This window comes from Nanorana parkeri, unplaced genomic scaffold (genome assembly GCF_000935625.1).
Source record: "Nanorana parkeri isolate BGI_ZX_2015 unplaced genomic scaffold, ASM93562v1 scaffold1174, whole genome shotgun sequence".
Lineage (NCBI taxonomy): Eukaryota > Metazoa > Chordata > Amphibia > Anura > Dicroglossidae > Nanorana > Nanorana parkeri.
In genome coordinates, this window is record NW_017307442.1 from 150,149 (window position 1) to 167,394 (window position 17,246).

At 41.9% G+C, this 17,246-nt stretch overlaps 1 protein-coding gene across 1 annotated transcript in view; it reads right to left on the reverse strand.

Moving 5' to 3' along the window:
• LOC108796813 (collagen alpha-1(V) chain-like) overlaps positions 1-17,246 on the reverse strand; it is a 210,575-nt gene that overhangs the window by 3,541 nt on the left and 189,788 nt on the right. Inside the window, exons 57-65 of the mRNA XM_018568345.1 lie at positions 12,471-12,524; positions 10,648-10,755; positions 10,445-10,498; positions 10,299-10,334; positions 10,165-10,218; positions 9,814-10,075; positions 8,808-8,920; positions 6,228-6,296; positions 324-557 (exon numbers count right to left, since the gene is read on the reverse strand). Coding sequence (XP_018423847.1) covers positions 324-557; positions 6,228-6,296; positions 8,808-8,920; positions 9,814-10,075; positions 10,165-10,218; positions 10,299-10,334; positions 10,445-10,498; positions 10,648-10,755; positions 12,471-12,524 — 984 coding nt within the window. The remainder of the gene's footprint in view (positions 1-323; positions 558-6,227; positions 6,297-8,807; positions 8,921-9,813; positions 10,076-10,164; positions 10,219-10,298; positions 10,335-10,444; positions 10,499-10,647; positions 10,756-12,470; positions 12,525-17,246) is intronic.

Sequence of the window (17,246 nt, forward strand, 5' to 3'; positions counted from 1 at the left end):
TTGATCATTTTTTTTTTTCTCCCTGTGTCAAAACTAATAATCCTTCTCGTGTTTCTTATAGCAGCCTGGCAGGCTGAAATCGGTGTGCTGATCAATAGTTTTCTGTATTACCGCCAGCCAGACTGAATGAAGATAGAGACATCTCCTCGGAATTAACTCTGTGTCAGTCAAACACACAGACTGATGAGGCTTGATGCCGCTTTATTCATCTGAGATGAATTACATTTAAGACTAATAGTGTGCAATCCCTAACATCGTTCTAAATTGTATGTCAAAATGATCAAATCTTTCATCACACCAACGGAAGTTTCTTCGATACTTACTGCACAGCCGTCCATGATGGCTATAATGTAAGGGTTGTTGTCATAAGACATCTCTTCATCGTTTGATCCCAAGAAGCGGATGGCCTTGTCGTAGCTGTCAGAGGAGGCATCGTGCCAAGCCACGGACTGGTAGCAGTTGTAGGTAACGTTCTGCCTGGCAGCGGCACTGAGTAACCGCAGGAATGTCATCTGTACAACGCCAATGGGATTTCCATCCGAATCCACATAGGACAACTGTAAAAATAAAAAGCATGCAGAAATCTACACCATTCTCTGGGGGACTCGTATGACCTTAGGGTTATTTTCTCCTACACTTTATGATAATGTACTGCCTACTGTAAAAATATTAGTGGTCATCCCAGTGCTATGGTATATGAAGTACACTGGAATAAATATATACACATACATAATTTCTATATATGATAATTTTACTGGAGATGGCATATAGGATGTCTAAAGGGAACCAGTCACAGCAAAGCTGTCATGCTCCCATTCTGTGAACTCCATATTATGTTAGAGGTGGTGATAGCTCTCATCACAAAGCTGGATAGTTTAAAAGTATGAGTGGCTGAAATATAAGCTGATGGATAGGAAGGTACTTCGCTAGGTGTCACCACTGATGTCAATTAGCACTCTTAATAGCAGATATATAGGTTTGTGGCAAGCGTCTGCAGACTTGCATGGACTGAAAAGTGTTAGACACAGGGAGTTATGAGTCAAGTGTTTGCCAAAAGAATTTGGCAGGTAAAATAATTCCAATGTATGTGATTCATCTGTGTAAGCTGTTTGGCTGAAGTACACCTTTAAAGAAGCCCTGAAACCTGAAGTGCACTGCTCTGGTCCTGCCCCTCCCTATTGTCCTGTCACTATGCATTGTGCATTGCCTGACCCGTCTCCTGTCTCCTGCTCTGTAGCAGGAATAGAATAGCACGCTCTCTTTTAATCATTGTATGACACAATAAAACATATAACTGATCAGAAACATCTAGGACAACCATATCACATTATTATTTGCATTTTGTAGAAGATACCAACCTGGGACGGCACTGGCTCCTGAGCCGGACCCATGACTGACCGGGGAGAGAAAGGCATGCAACTGGTAGACACAGCCGGCAACGTGCGCACTCCAGAGTCATGTGACCTCTGCAGTGGAATTCTGTTTTTCTGTCTGTGTCTGCCAGACCAATCAGATTCCCACATCCATCCCCCCAGTGCAGCAGGGGGGGAATGTCTTGGAGAAAGTGATTGGTTGTTAAGGTCATAGCAGACAGTTTGTATTTTAGATGAATGAGATTTGATGTGTGCAGACCCACCATTTCCTACCGTTGCTTTTTTTGTATATTTTTATATTATTACTCACTGTCACCTGAAGAAGGCACATGGAAGGACAACCTCATTTATCAAAGTATAGTAATGGGAGCCTGTCATGATGGCTGCGGTCTGCCACAACCAAGGTTCCTTTTTAGTTCCCTGAATCCACATTAGTTCCAAGAGTAGACATTTCACTGTGCTGCTGTAGAGTAGCACTGTCTTAGGAATTGGGCAATGGCAGTATCTTTAGTTCTGGATGGAAACCTATGTTGTAACAGGCTCTCTTTAGGGTTTGCAAACATGGAAGATAGTGTGCATGCTTGTGTCAGGATGCACTGTATTATCCTAGAGAGTATATTTATACACCATGGGGACATCCTCAATACTGACAATGCTTGTTCTAATCACTGCACTGTCAGGACCCACTGAACTTTTCAGATTTTGAAAGGCTTTCCCTTTTGTGTGTGTCAGACTTGTCCAGTGATGCCTTGCAATTAGATGTTCCAACTACTTCACATGATTTCCTTTTTGAAATGCTTTAGTAGATGAGGTTGTGTACATCTGTGGGTGACCTCTACTGATGGCGACAATGGGGGAACATCGTTCCATCCCAGAATTCCATGCTGTGGCACCAGAGTTTGCGCAGGGGTGCCGGCTGTCTCTTTAAGTTAAACATGGTCCACAGTACCTGCCGTTAATTTCGCTTCAGTCTCCAAAGCAAGGAAGCACTGGGGGGATTCAGGATGAAGTAGGCTTATAAAGAAATCGCTCAATAGCACAGAGATTGACATTAAAAAAAAAAGCTGGCTTGAAAGACACTGTGAAGTTAAGACATAGAGAGCCGCCGATTCCAGCAAGACAGGCAGGAGGGAGCTGGAAAGTTTTGTACTTCAAAGCAGCCATCCTAAACTGAACAAAGTACCTATGATATAGGAAGCGGAGCTGTGTTCATCATTTCTTCATGATCGCAAAACCAGGCCGAGTCTCTACTTCTACACAGCAGGTTCTGATTCCTTCTCTAGCTGACTGTAAACAAATATAGCTCACCCGCTGGACACATAATTCTGTGTCACATGTAACATACACGACAGAACAAAACAATCTGTCTGCTAGGTGTAGCTTTCTCAGGAAAGGCCAATTAAAAAAATCAAAGCATCTGCTCTTAAAGAGAACATGTCACTTTAGAGAGATATATATTCTTTTATTTTTTTCCCCAGGAACATTTGATTCAAGTTATAAACCTCCCTCATCACTCCTAGCAAAGTCTCCTCTAGGAGAGGAGCAGGAGGTTGCTGCGTAACACATCAAGCAGCCTCACCACTCCTCCTCTGCCTGGCACTTTTTTAAACAGCACTAGCTAAAGGAGAGAGAAGCATCCTGCAGGAGGAAGATTCTAAGAGGGAAGATCATGGCAGGTCAAACTAACTGCCTGAAAACGAAGAAGCTCAGAAAATAGCCACTCTTGACGACAAATTCCTAACTTGCCTCAAACAGATTGCTGAATAAGATACTTTAAGAACAGGAGGCCTGTTTTAACCAGCATGGTGACTAGCTAAGAATGGAAAACTTCAGAACCTGATTGGCTAGGTAATGTTGGGATATGCAGTTCCCTAATGACTGAAAAGGCCATAAAAGATGGACAAATTTGGCGTGTACAGACAGTTCCTAGAAACTGGGTATATGATGACCATTTCTTTAAACCTCTGCCATGTATAAAAACTCATCAGGCCTATTCCAAGAGTATTCAGGAATAATACTATAGGAGGCAAAAAATACCCCAGTGTATGCCAAATGCTTTGACAGTGGTAAAACTGGGGTATGTAATCTTGTATTTACGTAGCGTTGCCATATCATACAATGCTGATAGGGATATTTGGAGAAACACGGATTTAAGACCATGAACAGATTAGGTTACATTACTGGTGTGCGTTGTCATGAAGGGCTCATAGGTACCATATTTGATGTCCATGTCATCTGACACAGGCAGCACTTTCCTTGTAGGAAATCAATGCAGAAATGGCCCCAGATTCTTAGTTTGTGGGGATCCCTGTGAAAAACATACCCAGAGGAAACAAGTGTTTTAAGGTGGACAATTGGCATAATGTAGATATTGGAACAGCGGTGTGTGTGCATTTGATAATATACAGATTAATAATGCTTTATGGCGATGAAGCCCAAGTTACTGTTGCATTCCTATGGCCCCCTAATACTATCTAGGAAACCTTATTCAGGTAGGTCTGTTTAACAAGAAAACCTAAAAGCAAAAACCTTGAAATATATAAATTGTACTAGTTTTATCTATTACTTGTACAAGACTGCTAATACAAACAGTATTTTATTTCTGTTCAGCATTTTAATATGTGCCCTAGCGCTCCATCACATCTTGAAGCATGTTGGAATAAGGTAGCCCTATGATTTAAATGGATAAAAAAAAAAAAAATGTCAGAGCTAATGTGAAGCCATTTATTATCACGTAGTTGTTTGGCTCCTTTTTAAATCATAATGATGACAGAAATCACCCAAATGGCCCTCATCAAAACTTGACATACCCTGGAATGTTTGGCCTTGTTACAGACACACAAGGTGACACACACAGGTTAAAATGGCAATTAAAGGTTAATTTCCCACATCTGTGGCTTTTTAAATTGCAACTAGTGTCTTGATCTGTAAAAGATAAGTTAAGGCAACTGGACTTGCTGTATTTTTCTTGAAGACATTTCACTGGTCATCCGACCAGCTTTCTCAAATCAGAAGACTTGTACAAAAAATTATCTGGGAATAAATATTGTGAATGTTGCTCCAATCCACATAATCTGTTAGTCTCAACCAGGTGTTGATTGCATTTGCATAACAGAAGTCTAGGAGGTGTTAATAACCTGCCCAGAGAGAGGTGTTAAAACAGCATTGTATGTGGCAGACAATAGACGTCTCACCCCCACCCCACCCCTATTCAAGCTTGGCTTCTCCATTTTTACATTCACCATATTTATTCCCATAGAAGTTTTGTACAAGTCATTCTGAATTGAGAAAGCTGGTTGGATGACCAGTGAAACGTCTTCAAGAAAAATACAGCAAGTCCAGTTGCCTTGACTTATTTTTTTACATACAGTATATGCCATGACCTGGATGAATGAGAACCTTCACAGACACAATTAGTGTCTTTGTATAAATAGTCTCACTAGCCTGCTCATTGCATCCATGTGAGAGGTAACAGACTCATTGTGTGTTAGCTCTCACGTGTATGCACTGAGCAGGCTAGATACTGAGCCATGGGGAGCAGAACAGAACTATCAAAAGACCTGCGTAACAAGGTAATGGAACTTTATAAAGATGGAAAAGGATATAAAAAGATATCCAAAGCCTTGAAAATGCCAGTCAGTACTGTTCAATCACTTATTGTCATAGACAATTGATGCTAAAGGGGGCAATACACAGTATTAAGAACTAAGGGTATGCAGACTTTTTAACAGGGGTCATTTTTTTTTATTTATTGCCATGTTTTGTTTTATGATTGTGCCATTCTGTTATGACCTACAGTTGAATATGAGTCCCATAAGAAGTAAAAGAAATGTGTTTTGCCTGCTCACTCAGGTTTTCTTGGTACATATATTACCAATTCTCCAAGGGTATGCAAAATTTTGAGCACAACTAAATACTGTATGTGAATTGGGTTTCCATTCATATACCACACTTAGTGGTAAATGTGTGTGTTAATGTGCACATAGGTGCAAGGAAACAATGTGAGAATGAACTGGTTGAATATCTCTATAGACTGAACTATAGTCTTCATGTCGCTTGATCTCTGTCTTACGGTGTGTCATATTTTTCTATGGCAAGGATAACAGAAAGTGAGCCCCACTGACTGGTAATGTGCAGAGCTGTGTAAACAGAACACATCTGCACTAGGGAAACCTATCTCAGCCTAAAATGTTATTTTTTTACTAATGGCCTGAGAGTCGTTTTCTTCTACATTAGTCTTCTAAAGGGGGAATAGGGGAATAGTACATATTATAAAATTGACAAAATGACTAATTAGCCAAACAATGCAATATGGTGTCCATGTTCCCCCAGAGTTTTTTGCTAATCTATGGGCAAACTGGGCAGGTAGGGTATGGTGGTGAAAATGTAATTTGAGAGACTATTGATTGGCTACAATAATTTTTCAGACCAAGACTGACACAATAACTTGGGGATTCATTTGTAAAAATAATAATTGTGCCTGTTTTGGTGCTGACCAATTTGTGTTGGTTTGAGAACTCCTTGCAGCTGTTGAAAAACAGTCTGTCACTGTTGGAAATTCTGAATAAAGTTTTAGTTTCCTTTCCAAGTCCACCTTAAATTATTTTCTTCTGGTAAACCAGAAACACCATTTCCCCCACGACTAGTGTTAGTAGACATGCAGAGTGGTTTGGCCATAACCGAAGCAGGATCCGTTCTCTGGTTCGAGACTGAAGGCCGGGTTAGCCACTTACCATGGACCCTCGCTTGTAATGGCTATACCATGTACCAGGCACCTCTTTGGGCCAACGAGCCACTTTATTCTGTAAAATATGACATGGGTTACAGGGACAGAACTGAAAGTCTAAATCTTACCAGTTTACCACGCTTGAATTCACTGAACCAGGAACCGGGGTTCTCTTTGGGCCAGGAGGTAAGTCTAGCCTGAATTGTGGAAGGGAAAGGATAGGAGGAAATACAGGGTTACACTAGAATTGCAGCTGAACACCAAAGCCACCCCCCACACCATCTACAGCACCTACATCAAACATTGGCAAGGCTGGGTCAAGTTATAATAAGCCCACACAGAACATTTTAAACCATTCTACTTGCTGCAGAGATTCAGACCATTCTAGCTCCTTGCAAGTAATACTTAAAAAAATACATTGCAAAGCTCTAATCTATACTTGAGGTGTATGTAGATGTTGATATATATAGCAGGGCCCTATGGCAAAATCCCTATAACTGAACTGAGAGAATGTGAGAGCTGTGCAGAAACACATATATCTGACCATAAAGTTGTCCCTTGCAATCTCCTGAGGCTGTTTTATATTAACATCCCAAATTAATGGCAGTTGAGATGAGCCCAGGTAGCCTTGTAGCATATACTGTAGACCCTAAGATTCTTTACATTAAGCTTATTACGCCTATGTTGCTGCAGGATCTCAGAAACTGCTGACCTTCTGGGACTTTTACACACTACACTCTGTAGATTTTACAGAAAATAGCACAAAAAAATCCAACAAGCAGCAAATCTGCAGAGCAAACACATTCTGAACAGAGGTCATATGAAAATAGCCAAACTTGTTCAGACTGAAAGGAAGGTCACAGTTGCTCCAAAAACTTCTCTTTACTGTGGTGCTGTGCAGAAGGCTGTTTTTCAACATTCAACATTGAGAAGCATAAAGAGAACAGCCTAGAGAAGCAGATGACCACGCTGGGTCCTCTCCTGTCCACTATGAAGAGGCAAATTAGGCTACAGGGGACACGGATCACCAAATCTGAATGACCGAAGACTGGAAAACATTGCTGGGCTGACAAATCTGTTTTTTGCTACAGCATGCAGATCAAGGATTAGAATCTGTTGTACACAGCATGAATCCATGGATCTCACGTTTTTGGTGTCAGCAGAGCAGCTGGTAATGTTACATTGTGGGGAATGATTTTACACATTTGGCACCTCATTACCAAGTCAGCACTGTTTAAATGCCACAAAGTGTACATCAGTTTTATAAGGGACCATGTGCCCCCCTTTATGGGGGAGTCTATGTATACACATTTTAAAATGACTATACTGTAGTCTTCTGCTTAGTCTGCCAGCACTCTACAATCTTAAACAGCTTGCTGCTTGCATTAAACAAATAAAGATCCATAGGTCTATTAAATAAATTTAATAGCTGCAGGGAGAGAGCTGACACAAGCAGAGCTATTGAAATATTAATCCTGTGGGCAGCAAGGTATAAAACAAGGCATTGTCTTAAGGTTTTCGGTTTCAACCATCACAATTATTTAACTGCCGCAGAGAAATCTGAAAGGGCAGAGTCAACTATGCAGCAATTGTTCCATCAATAGGTGGTATGTCATTATATATCACAGGTCTTGTACTATAGTTGGGATTTGGGTGCTGCATAGAGTTAGTTTATACATATTATTTAAAGGGTCAGTTCACCCAAAAGTGCTATTTTAGTTATAGGTTGAGCCTGGTGTGCAAAGTCAGCCCTGGCTTCCTATATGACTTGGGACTTCTGGCATTAAGATCTTCATGCCATAATTCCAAACTCTGTTCCCTTCCATCTGGGTGTTTCTGGTTTTCTGTCCACTTTGGAGCATTACAGCTCCTTCATAATATGACTTATATCAAAATCTAAAAATGTCCCCTTATGGACAAATCAGGTGTGTGCAAAGATATCACCAATGTATATATTTTGGGGATTCCAATACCCTCAGGTGGGTTAATTTGTATAGCTTTTATCAAAAATGGAAATTGTTGAAGTAGTCTTAAAATTTCTTTCTGCTATTATAGGTTTAAATAAAACCAAAATGTGTGCTTACTTGTTGGAAACCTTTCTTTTCTCTGGGGACGCAGACAATTCACATTCTTTTAGGAACAAAATATGCATTTACATGTGTTTAATGTCGTGGGGATTCATTAGCATTTAGCAAACTTACCATCTCTGCCAAATGTATGAAATATCCACCAGTCACCATGACCTTCAAATGTTATAGATTGTATAATTTACTTTGAATTCATGGCATTGTTTTAGGAATCAGCACTGTTAGGCCTTGCTGAGTGATCACAGGCTTGAACAGATAATTTGACCATCAGGTCTTGAAGTCTGCGTAGACTGCCGCAGGACAGACTAGATAAACCTTTGTTTTTATGTGCCAGAGTGCTGGGGTCTCTAGTGGATTTTCCCAGCTGGTATTATCGATGGAGAGGGCCTTGAAGTGTTGAGCAATATTAACACACACTTTGACTGTCCTCTGTTGCTGATTGCTTTGATCAGGCCCAGGCAGTCAATAGCTCAGACGTGAAGTGTCTGGGGAGAGGAGGCAATTAATTAAGTGATATTAAAATACTGGACTCTCTGCCTTCCTTCCATTGCCAAGCCTTACTGGTGCCAGACATTTCAAGCCTTCCTAATGCCACATTCAAAGGAAGTCTACAGCACTTACTCCTTCAGACTTCTTGTCTGGAAAGATGCACGATTCTCCACCTGCCGTAAAATTGCAGTAAACTTTAAAGGAGTCTCGGGAGCAGCCCTGGTTAGGATCAATCCAATATTCACCTAGATCAGGGAAAAGAAAAGCAGAAAGCTTGTAAGCATTGCCTTGTATCTGGGCCATCAGCAGCAATTATTAGTACGTATTGTACATTCTCACAATCCTCATTGTTTTCACACTCTGCATTTTACAGGCAGAAGCGCTAAATAGTTTCTATAAGATGTCTATATTGGCCAGAGGAAATTTGGAGCTCCAATGTAGAGCTGACTGAATCAGGTGAGAAAGAAATTCACTAATGATTTACCCTTCCACAAATGTACAGTGTGTTACTGCATGTTAGCATGTATTGTATTAAGGTGACCCAACATTTTAAATTTCAATGCACCATAACACACCAAAAACCAAACAAACACACGTAAAAACACCAAACCAAATCACAGATGGTTCCCATCTGTTTGTAGTGTTGCACTGCAATGCACGTGCATTTGCAAGCTGCATTGGGGTGCCATTCCAAATGAAAGGCACTGCCGATCATGTGCATCATGTGGGTGTTTTGTGTCTTTGTCATTTCAAGAAAAAGTTGTGATGAGGAAGGGCTAACTTTACTGAGGTCTTTCTAACATTGCCATTAGCCTGGCTGTTGTGGTGATCCAATGTGTTCAGTTCCCACCTAAATAGCTGCTTACTTGCTTCAGGTGAATGACTCAAATAATTAAACTGGTGAAATAGCACTGTAGACAGATATTTAGCTCTTTCAGAAAGCATATTCAGCAATGGCAGGCTACATATTTCTCTCCCAGCAGGTTTCATATTATTAGTGACTTCACATTTACAGTATATTGGATAGTGCAACATTTCTACCAGTGTTACCAGTGACTTCACTTACAGGGATGCACAATGCAGTATCCATATTGTGTATTCTCTACAACTGTGTATTTATCATTCTCATTAAACTTACCATCAGGGAAGTCGGGGTGACATAGCTGTAAGTCTTTGCATGTCCTGGCAGGATTACCCTGAGTGCCCAATGGGTGTTTCATCTGTTCAATTTCCAGTTTCAGGGAATTTAGAGAGCCAAAGATTTCCTCCATACCGTCAGCATAGTCCATGTAGTTTGTATCTGTATTTCCTTCATCCACCACTTGACTGGCATCAATATTTCGCTTGGTTCTCTTCGATGACTGAACAGGAAGTGGCTGTATAACTTCTCCTGGGGGACCCTGCAACAAAATTTGGGATCTTACAGACCGACCTATAAGTGTTCTACTGATAGCATCTGCAGATTTCAATACAAGAGCGTATTACTCACTGGAGGACCTGGAGGGCCAGGAATACCCATCTCACCCTTTGGACCGGTTGGACCCTAGAAACGGAGATAGCATTATGGGGCTATGCATGTGAATGTAACAACTGAACAGGAGAGATTCAGAATATTCTACTTACTGATGACCCTTTAGCACCTTTTGGCCCAGGACCACCCTGCAATGGAAATCACAATTGATAATTATCATAACATAGATTGTTTGCTTGCAATGTAATCAATAACTAATAAAGAACTGGGAATATACATTTATCTTAAGGAAACATACCGGCAATCCTGGAGGACCGGGAGGACCCACAGGCCCAGATGGGCCAAAAATACCCTGCAAAACAATGGTGTAACTGGTGAGATAGATCATATTGATAATAGCAAAGTTATTGAGTGCGTTAATCCCTGCCTTGCAGTCTTGTAGATTTCTATAATTTGTTATGTTCAGCAATGACTTGGGCAGAAACAGAGGGGATGCATTACCTGTTCTCCTTTCGGTCCATGAGTACCCTGAGGACCTGGTAGACCACGGTCTCCCTTTTCACCCTGTTCTCCCGGAGGTCCAATGAGGCCAATTAAACCAGGATGACCCTAAAACAGGAGCAAAAAATGACTTGTTAACAGGCCTGTATGGTCTTCCCATTTCATAAATGATGCACGAAATGAAGCAGAATGACTTATGTTGTTAATTTACAGGAATTAAGTTGTGAGAGCTAATTACACAGAAAGTACAAAACAATTACACTGATTCCAATAATACATTTATCAGAGAAAACACCGTCACTGCAGTAAACACAGTAATTTAGAAGACATTGAGGCTGCTATGACTGTAACAGTTTACGAACAAAGGTATATTTTTCAAGAGTAAATATTATTTCTAGTAATATCACAAATACTCCTAATAGATGTTAAATAGTTTTGAGGCACCTTTATTCTAGCACACAAAGAAAGATCAGCCTTAAAGAAGAATTGTCTAAACAAGACTAATAAAGACAATTACTTTGTGCATAGCAGAGATTTTTAGGTATGTAATTCTAACCCATTATTAATTCTGATTTCATTTTCTGAAGATTTGAGGGGCTGCAGATATAGAAACTTGATGAGTTCCCAACCCAGACCCAGAATAATAGGTTGTGTTTTTGTCATGCTTTAAAGCTTATTTAAACCCAAGAACAAAATTTAATATATTGCAGCTCATCAGTACTTTTTTTTTTTTTTTTTTTCCTTTGGTGATCCTGCCAGTAACATATTCCTTTCCGAGGGTGAGCTATGGAGCAGTAGCATTGTCACCCTAGAAGTGGACTACAGAACACAAACCTCTCCCCTAGTCTCCATAACAAAGGGCAGAGGTGTTCTGTGGTGTGGTGATAGCTAGGAACAATGCTATCTGACTGACAATCAGCACAGGCAGAGAGCGTAGGATGTCATCAGCTCACAATATTTCTGGCAAGATCAACAGGTACTTGTTTGCACTTATTGAGCAAATTTAACAAAATGTTTTAAATGGCATATCTAACAGAAAAAAAAATCATTCTGCGGGCATATTCTCACCATCAAAAAAGCCTGTCCTGAGCAATGACACGCAACCCCTGCTGGAGTGCATGCATGTAGACAGGAAATGGATAAAAAGGCTGCAGGATATCAGCATCACTGAGATGCAAAAATAAATGAAAAAAGGTAAAAAGTATATGCTAAAAGAAAAAAAAACTGGCAATTGGCTGTGATAAACTAAATGGACTTTAAAGTGATATTAAAGTCAAAGGGTTTTTAAGCTATTTCACTTACCATAGATTATGCTCCTTGATGTATCAAAGTATTAGTTTCCTGCAGAATCAGCTGATCCCCACAGTACTGGCCCTGATATCCTGTTTTAGGGGCGTTCCCTCCCCTTGCAGGAGCCACCCATGTGTGTGCTAGTAATGTCTATTTCTTTTTGGGTAAAGTTAGGTAGGATTTGAACCCCCTCCCTTCCCTCAGGCCAGTCATGACATCCTGGGCCTGAGCTGTTACTGCGAAAATGCATCTACTTAGAAGCCAATATGCTTGCTAGAAGCAAACAACATTAGAGAACATAGTGAACAGAAGGGTCACATTGTGTATAGCGACCCAAGGTCTGTAGTTCCAAGTTCTGTAAGTAGCCTTCAGCCAACCCTTATTGGAGGAAGGCTACTTACAGAACTGGCAGTGATAACATTACCACTATCCCTGCTTACTATATAGTTGTGTCAGCCCACAAGACAGCACTCTCCATCATGTACTGGAAGCCTGTACTCTTGTTTCTGTCTGGTAACAAAATAAGGACTTACCTTTTCACCTTTTGGACCTGAATCACCCTTCAAACCGGGCAAACCTGGTGGTCCCTATAAACAAAAAGTATAATAATGTAGTTATTAAACAGTCACCTCTAATAATAACAACTAATGCAGTCACTTCTAATGATACCAATCTCCCATTGGGCTCTGCATCAAATATAGTGTCAATGGAAAATCTACTGTGTTACTTGTAAGGATAACCACAGTAACATTTTAAAATAGAAAATATAGAGGTGGCCCTGACTACATAGAACAGAAGGTGAAACAACTTTATCTAAGATAAACAGTTGATGATACTTCATTCTAGAAAAGGCTTCAATCAAAACCTAGGAGACATTCTTGGGGTCCTTACTGTTAACTGAATTTATCCAGGGATTCCATACTTTGGATATTCTCTACAATGATGATCTTAAGTAGTTTATAAAAAGGTAGAACTACATTAACCACTAAAGTCAACATTATCAACATTACTTATGTACGCAATGCAATGAATCCATGTTACTGGATTCATTGGACTGTTTCAACTGTGTTAATCTTAAAGGAGAACTATGAGGTGAGTGCTTTTCACTCACCTCATAGTTCTAGCCGACCTGTGACAATGAGACTGTCACAGGTCGGCCCAGTAGATCGGGAGGTGAGCGAACACATACCGGCGTTCGCTCACCTCTCGATCCTGTCACGACTCTCTGCTGTGACAGGGGAGGGGCTGGATTCCCCGCTCCCGTTACCCTAAGGAGAACTATGGGGAAAAGCCTTAACCCCATAGTTCTCCTTTAAATAACTTTTATTCACTTGTTAAGGTTGATGTAGAGGTATGTAGAAGCAGTGGTGTACCTAGGCTGGGAGGCGCCCCTTACATTGATGGTCAGTTGGAAGAAGAATCCTTCCTTTATTGATGATCAGTGGCAAGAGGTAGTCGTTTTTCCCACTGATGTAAAGAACATTATCCCTACTGACCATATCAGAATTGCAATATTTTACCTACATATTGTCAAGTCACTGTTTAGAGGTCCACAGTACTGTAATGTGATCTAAAAACACAAAATGTACAGCTCACCCCTTCATGCATCCTTGTAATCTACATTTGATGCACATTTGATTCTTTTGGAATACCTATCTTAGAAACTGCAATACTGGCATACAATGCTCTTCCAAAAAAAATCACATTTTATTCCACATGCATCTGCACAAAAAAATTATGGCTCAGGCATTGCTGCCTTACTCAACCTTGTCTTAGACGATTGTGAACCAAGATCAAACCCACTAAAATTACATGCCACATAGGGCGGGGAGAAACGCTTAGGAGCACCTGTATGTACAGTAATAAACAATCTATGTAATGACATTAAAACAAAAAGAGAGGAAAAAGCGAGAATGCACACTTCAAAACTATGGGTGGAAATCATCAAATCCAAACATTATGTTCTAAAACCCATAACAACAGTGGGGGAAGTATTATATGACAATCGCAAACTGTCCAAAATATAAACAAGTGACCCACCGATGGTGGAGATCCTATAGAAGCTGAGTTTTCAAACAAAGGGACACAACAAGAAATAATGTGATGGACATTTCAGACTATGATTTAACCAAGGAGGACATCTCCCTAAAGGTCTTTCCTTTTCACCAACATTTCATTTCAATGTTTTTGATCCAATATGTCATGTGAATAGATTTGTAAGAAACATTGCATTGAGGAAAGGAAACACTTTGCCCGGCCAGAACAGGTCATTGAAACAGCTGGTTCTGGGGTGGATAACTGTTTTGGTAGGTTTCCAGGCAACTTTTGTTTTTCAGGATCTGATGTCTCAATCCATTTTGGATGAATTGCTATCAGAGGGTGACTGTGGTTTTCCTTCTTTTGGCAGTTTTCATATGGGAGATAATTTTTTCTACCCTGTACAGCCTAGGAGCTCGGTTATAGATGCCTTTCAGGATGTGGTGGAAATCAAGCTCCTAATACTAAGTAAAGAGACAGAGAGAACAGCCTCTTCAACTTTCGATAAATTGTCTACCACGTGCAAAGAGAGGAAGGCAATTACTATCAGGAACACAGATAAGGGTGGCTCTGTGGTTGTTATGAACACCAAGGGTTATAGGGCAGAGGCCCTCTGTTAGTTTTCAGATGTGAACACCTATTGCAGGGGCGTAACTAGAAATGACAGGGCTCCATAGCAAAATTTTGTATTGGGCCCTGTGACTTCTAGTTATGCCCCTTGCAGAGCCTACTTGAGATCCTTCACATTCTGTTTGCCTGAAGAAGGAGCCGCTGTTGTTCCGAAACGTCGCTATATGATTTGATAGCAATCGAGTCAATGAACCGTTTTTGACTTGAAATTCTATTGGAGTGCGAGTTACTTTTTTATACATATACCCATTTGAGATCCCATGCAGCTCACCTGAGGGTGACCCTGCAGAGCCCACCATAGATTATCTATGGTGGGCTCTGCAGGGTCACCCTCAGGTGGGCTGGTCACACTCCTTACCTGTCCCCCTCCTCTTACTGCACGATCGCTGATGGGCCCCGTCTCCTCCTCCATCCCCAGGCCTGCCTCCTTCTCCATCACCGGGCCCCGCCTCCTCCTCTGCTGCCGACCACAGGCCCCGCCTCCTCCTCCACTGCCGGGTCCAGCCTGCTCTACCGCCGCTGCTGGCTCTCATTGACTCCGCAGCGGCTGTGAGAAGAACACGCTGCTACACAGATCACTGTCAGTGATCTGAACAGCAGAACATTCTTCTCACAGCCGCCAGTGAAAGACACCAGCATAATATGCCATAGCGACCCAGGCGGCCCGCACGGCATCTGGCCGGACCCCCCTGTGCACCGGGCCCCATAGCGGCTGCCTGGGTCCTATTGTGTTCTTGACAGTGATCCTACAAAAGATTTTAAGAAATCCCTATAAGAACTTACACGTTTGGGAGTGAATATGGAAGCTCTGAGTCAAAAGACAGCCGAATAGTTAGTAGTTTAATTTCCCATAGTGCCGGTTTTTCACCATCTGCCAAAGATACATAAAGGAGAACCCTTTCCAGAGGGTTGCTCCCATTGGGGTGTGGATTGGTTCACTAATGGAAAGGTTAGGACAGTGGGTGGATAGCCATATGCAGCCCTTAGTACAACAGTTGCCAGCTTGCAAGAGACACATCTATTTTGAGGCCTTTGTTGAATGTACAGTGGAAAAATGATTTATGGGTCACGTTGGATCATGCCCTTTATTCATTCATACCGCATGATTTAGTGTTTAGGGCCTTAGAGCATCATCAATGCAAATATAGTAACTATTTTTTCATGTTTGATGGGGGCTTTTGTTATCTGCAGAGATGTGGATCATCTATGGGGGCAACATTTTTAACCTCTCTCACCAATCTTTGTATTGGGTGGTGGGAAGAGCTCCACATTTTTGCTGTGGGGAATCCCTTCAAAAACAGCGTCATGTGGTTTGGACGCTGCATTAATGATCTTCTGTTAGTGTGGAAAGGTGAGGTGGATGAAGCATTTATTGCCCATATGAATCATAATTATTTTAATTTACATTTTACGGGTAACTGGAATCTGGTTGAGGTCTATTTATTGGACCCTATACTACAAGTAGATATTGAAGCAAGTCTTGTCGACACATACACCTACCGGAAACCCACAGCTGTTAACTCAATATTGAGAGCAACCAGCCTTCACCCAGGCTCATACTACAAGTATTAGGGGAATTTACTGCACAATTGTTCCACTATGGATCTCTTTCAGCAGAAAGCATCAGTTATTTTTTTCCAGCTCGAGTCAAGGGGTTATCCAACCTGGTTCAATGAGAAGGGCAAGCGCCAAGTATCACAGAGATCCAGATGGGATTGTGTATGGGGATGTGACCATAAACAAGGTACTAGAAAAGATAATAGAAGTGAATCAAATATTCCCACATTTGTCACCACATACTCTAGGGCAGTGATGGTGAACCTTTTTGAGCCTGAGTGCCCAAGCTGGATCACTAAACCAAATTATGTATCTCAAAGTGCCAACCCTTCAATTAGACCTGAATACTCTCAGGGGGGCTCTGCAGTTCTGAGGTGGTCTGTACGGGCTCTCAGAGGGCTGTGTGGCTCTCAGGTGGGCTCTGTGGGGTCTCTGGTGGTCTGTACAGGCTCTCAGGGGAGCCGTGAAGCTCTCAGGTGGTCTATTATGGCTTTTGGGTGGGCTCTGTGGTCTCTCAGGTGGTATGTATGGGCTCTCTGGGGAGCTGTGTGGCTCTCTGGGTCGCCTATAAGGGTTTTCAGGTGGGCTCTCAGGTGGTCTGTTTGGGCTCTCTGGGGGGTTGTGTGGCTCTCTGGGGGGGCTGTGTGGGCTCTCAGGGGGGCTGTGTGGCTCTCAGGTGGTCTATAAGGGCTTTCAGGTGGTTTGTATGGGCTCTCAGGGGGGCTGTGCGGCTCTCTGGGGGGCTATAAGGGTTTTCAGGTGGGCTCTCAGGTGGTCTATAAGGGCTTTCAGGTGGTTTGTATGGGCTCTCAGGGGGGCTGTGTGGGCTCTCAGGGGGGCTGTGTGGGCTCTCTGGTGGTCTGTATGGGCTCCCAGGGGGCCTGTGCAGCTCTTAGGGGCGCTGTGTGGGCACTCAGGGGAGCTGTGCAGCAATCCTGGCCAGAGTGCATGAATGCAGATAGGAAACAGCTGCCAAGAGGCTGCAGGGGATCAGCAGGAAAGGGATGCAACAAGCCATAGCAAAAAGGTGAAGACTGGAATTGTATTTAAAACAGTGCAAATTGTTTCACATACTGTTTGGTATA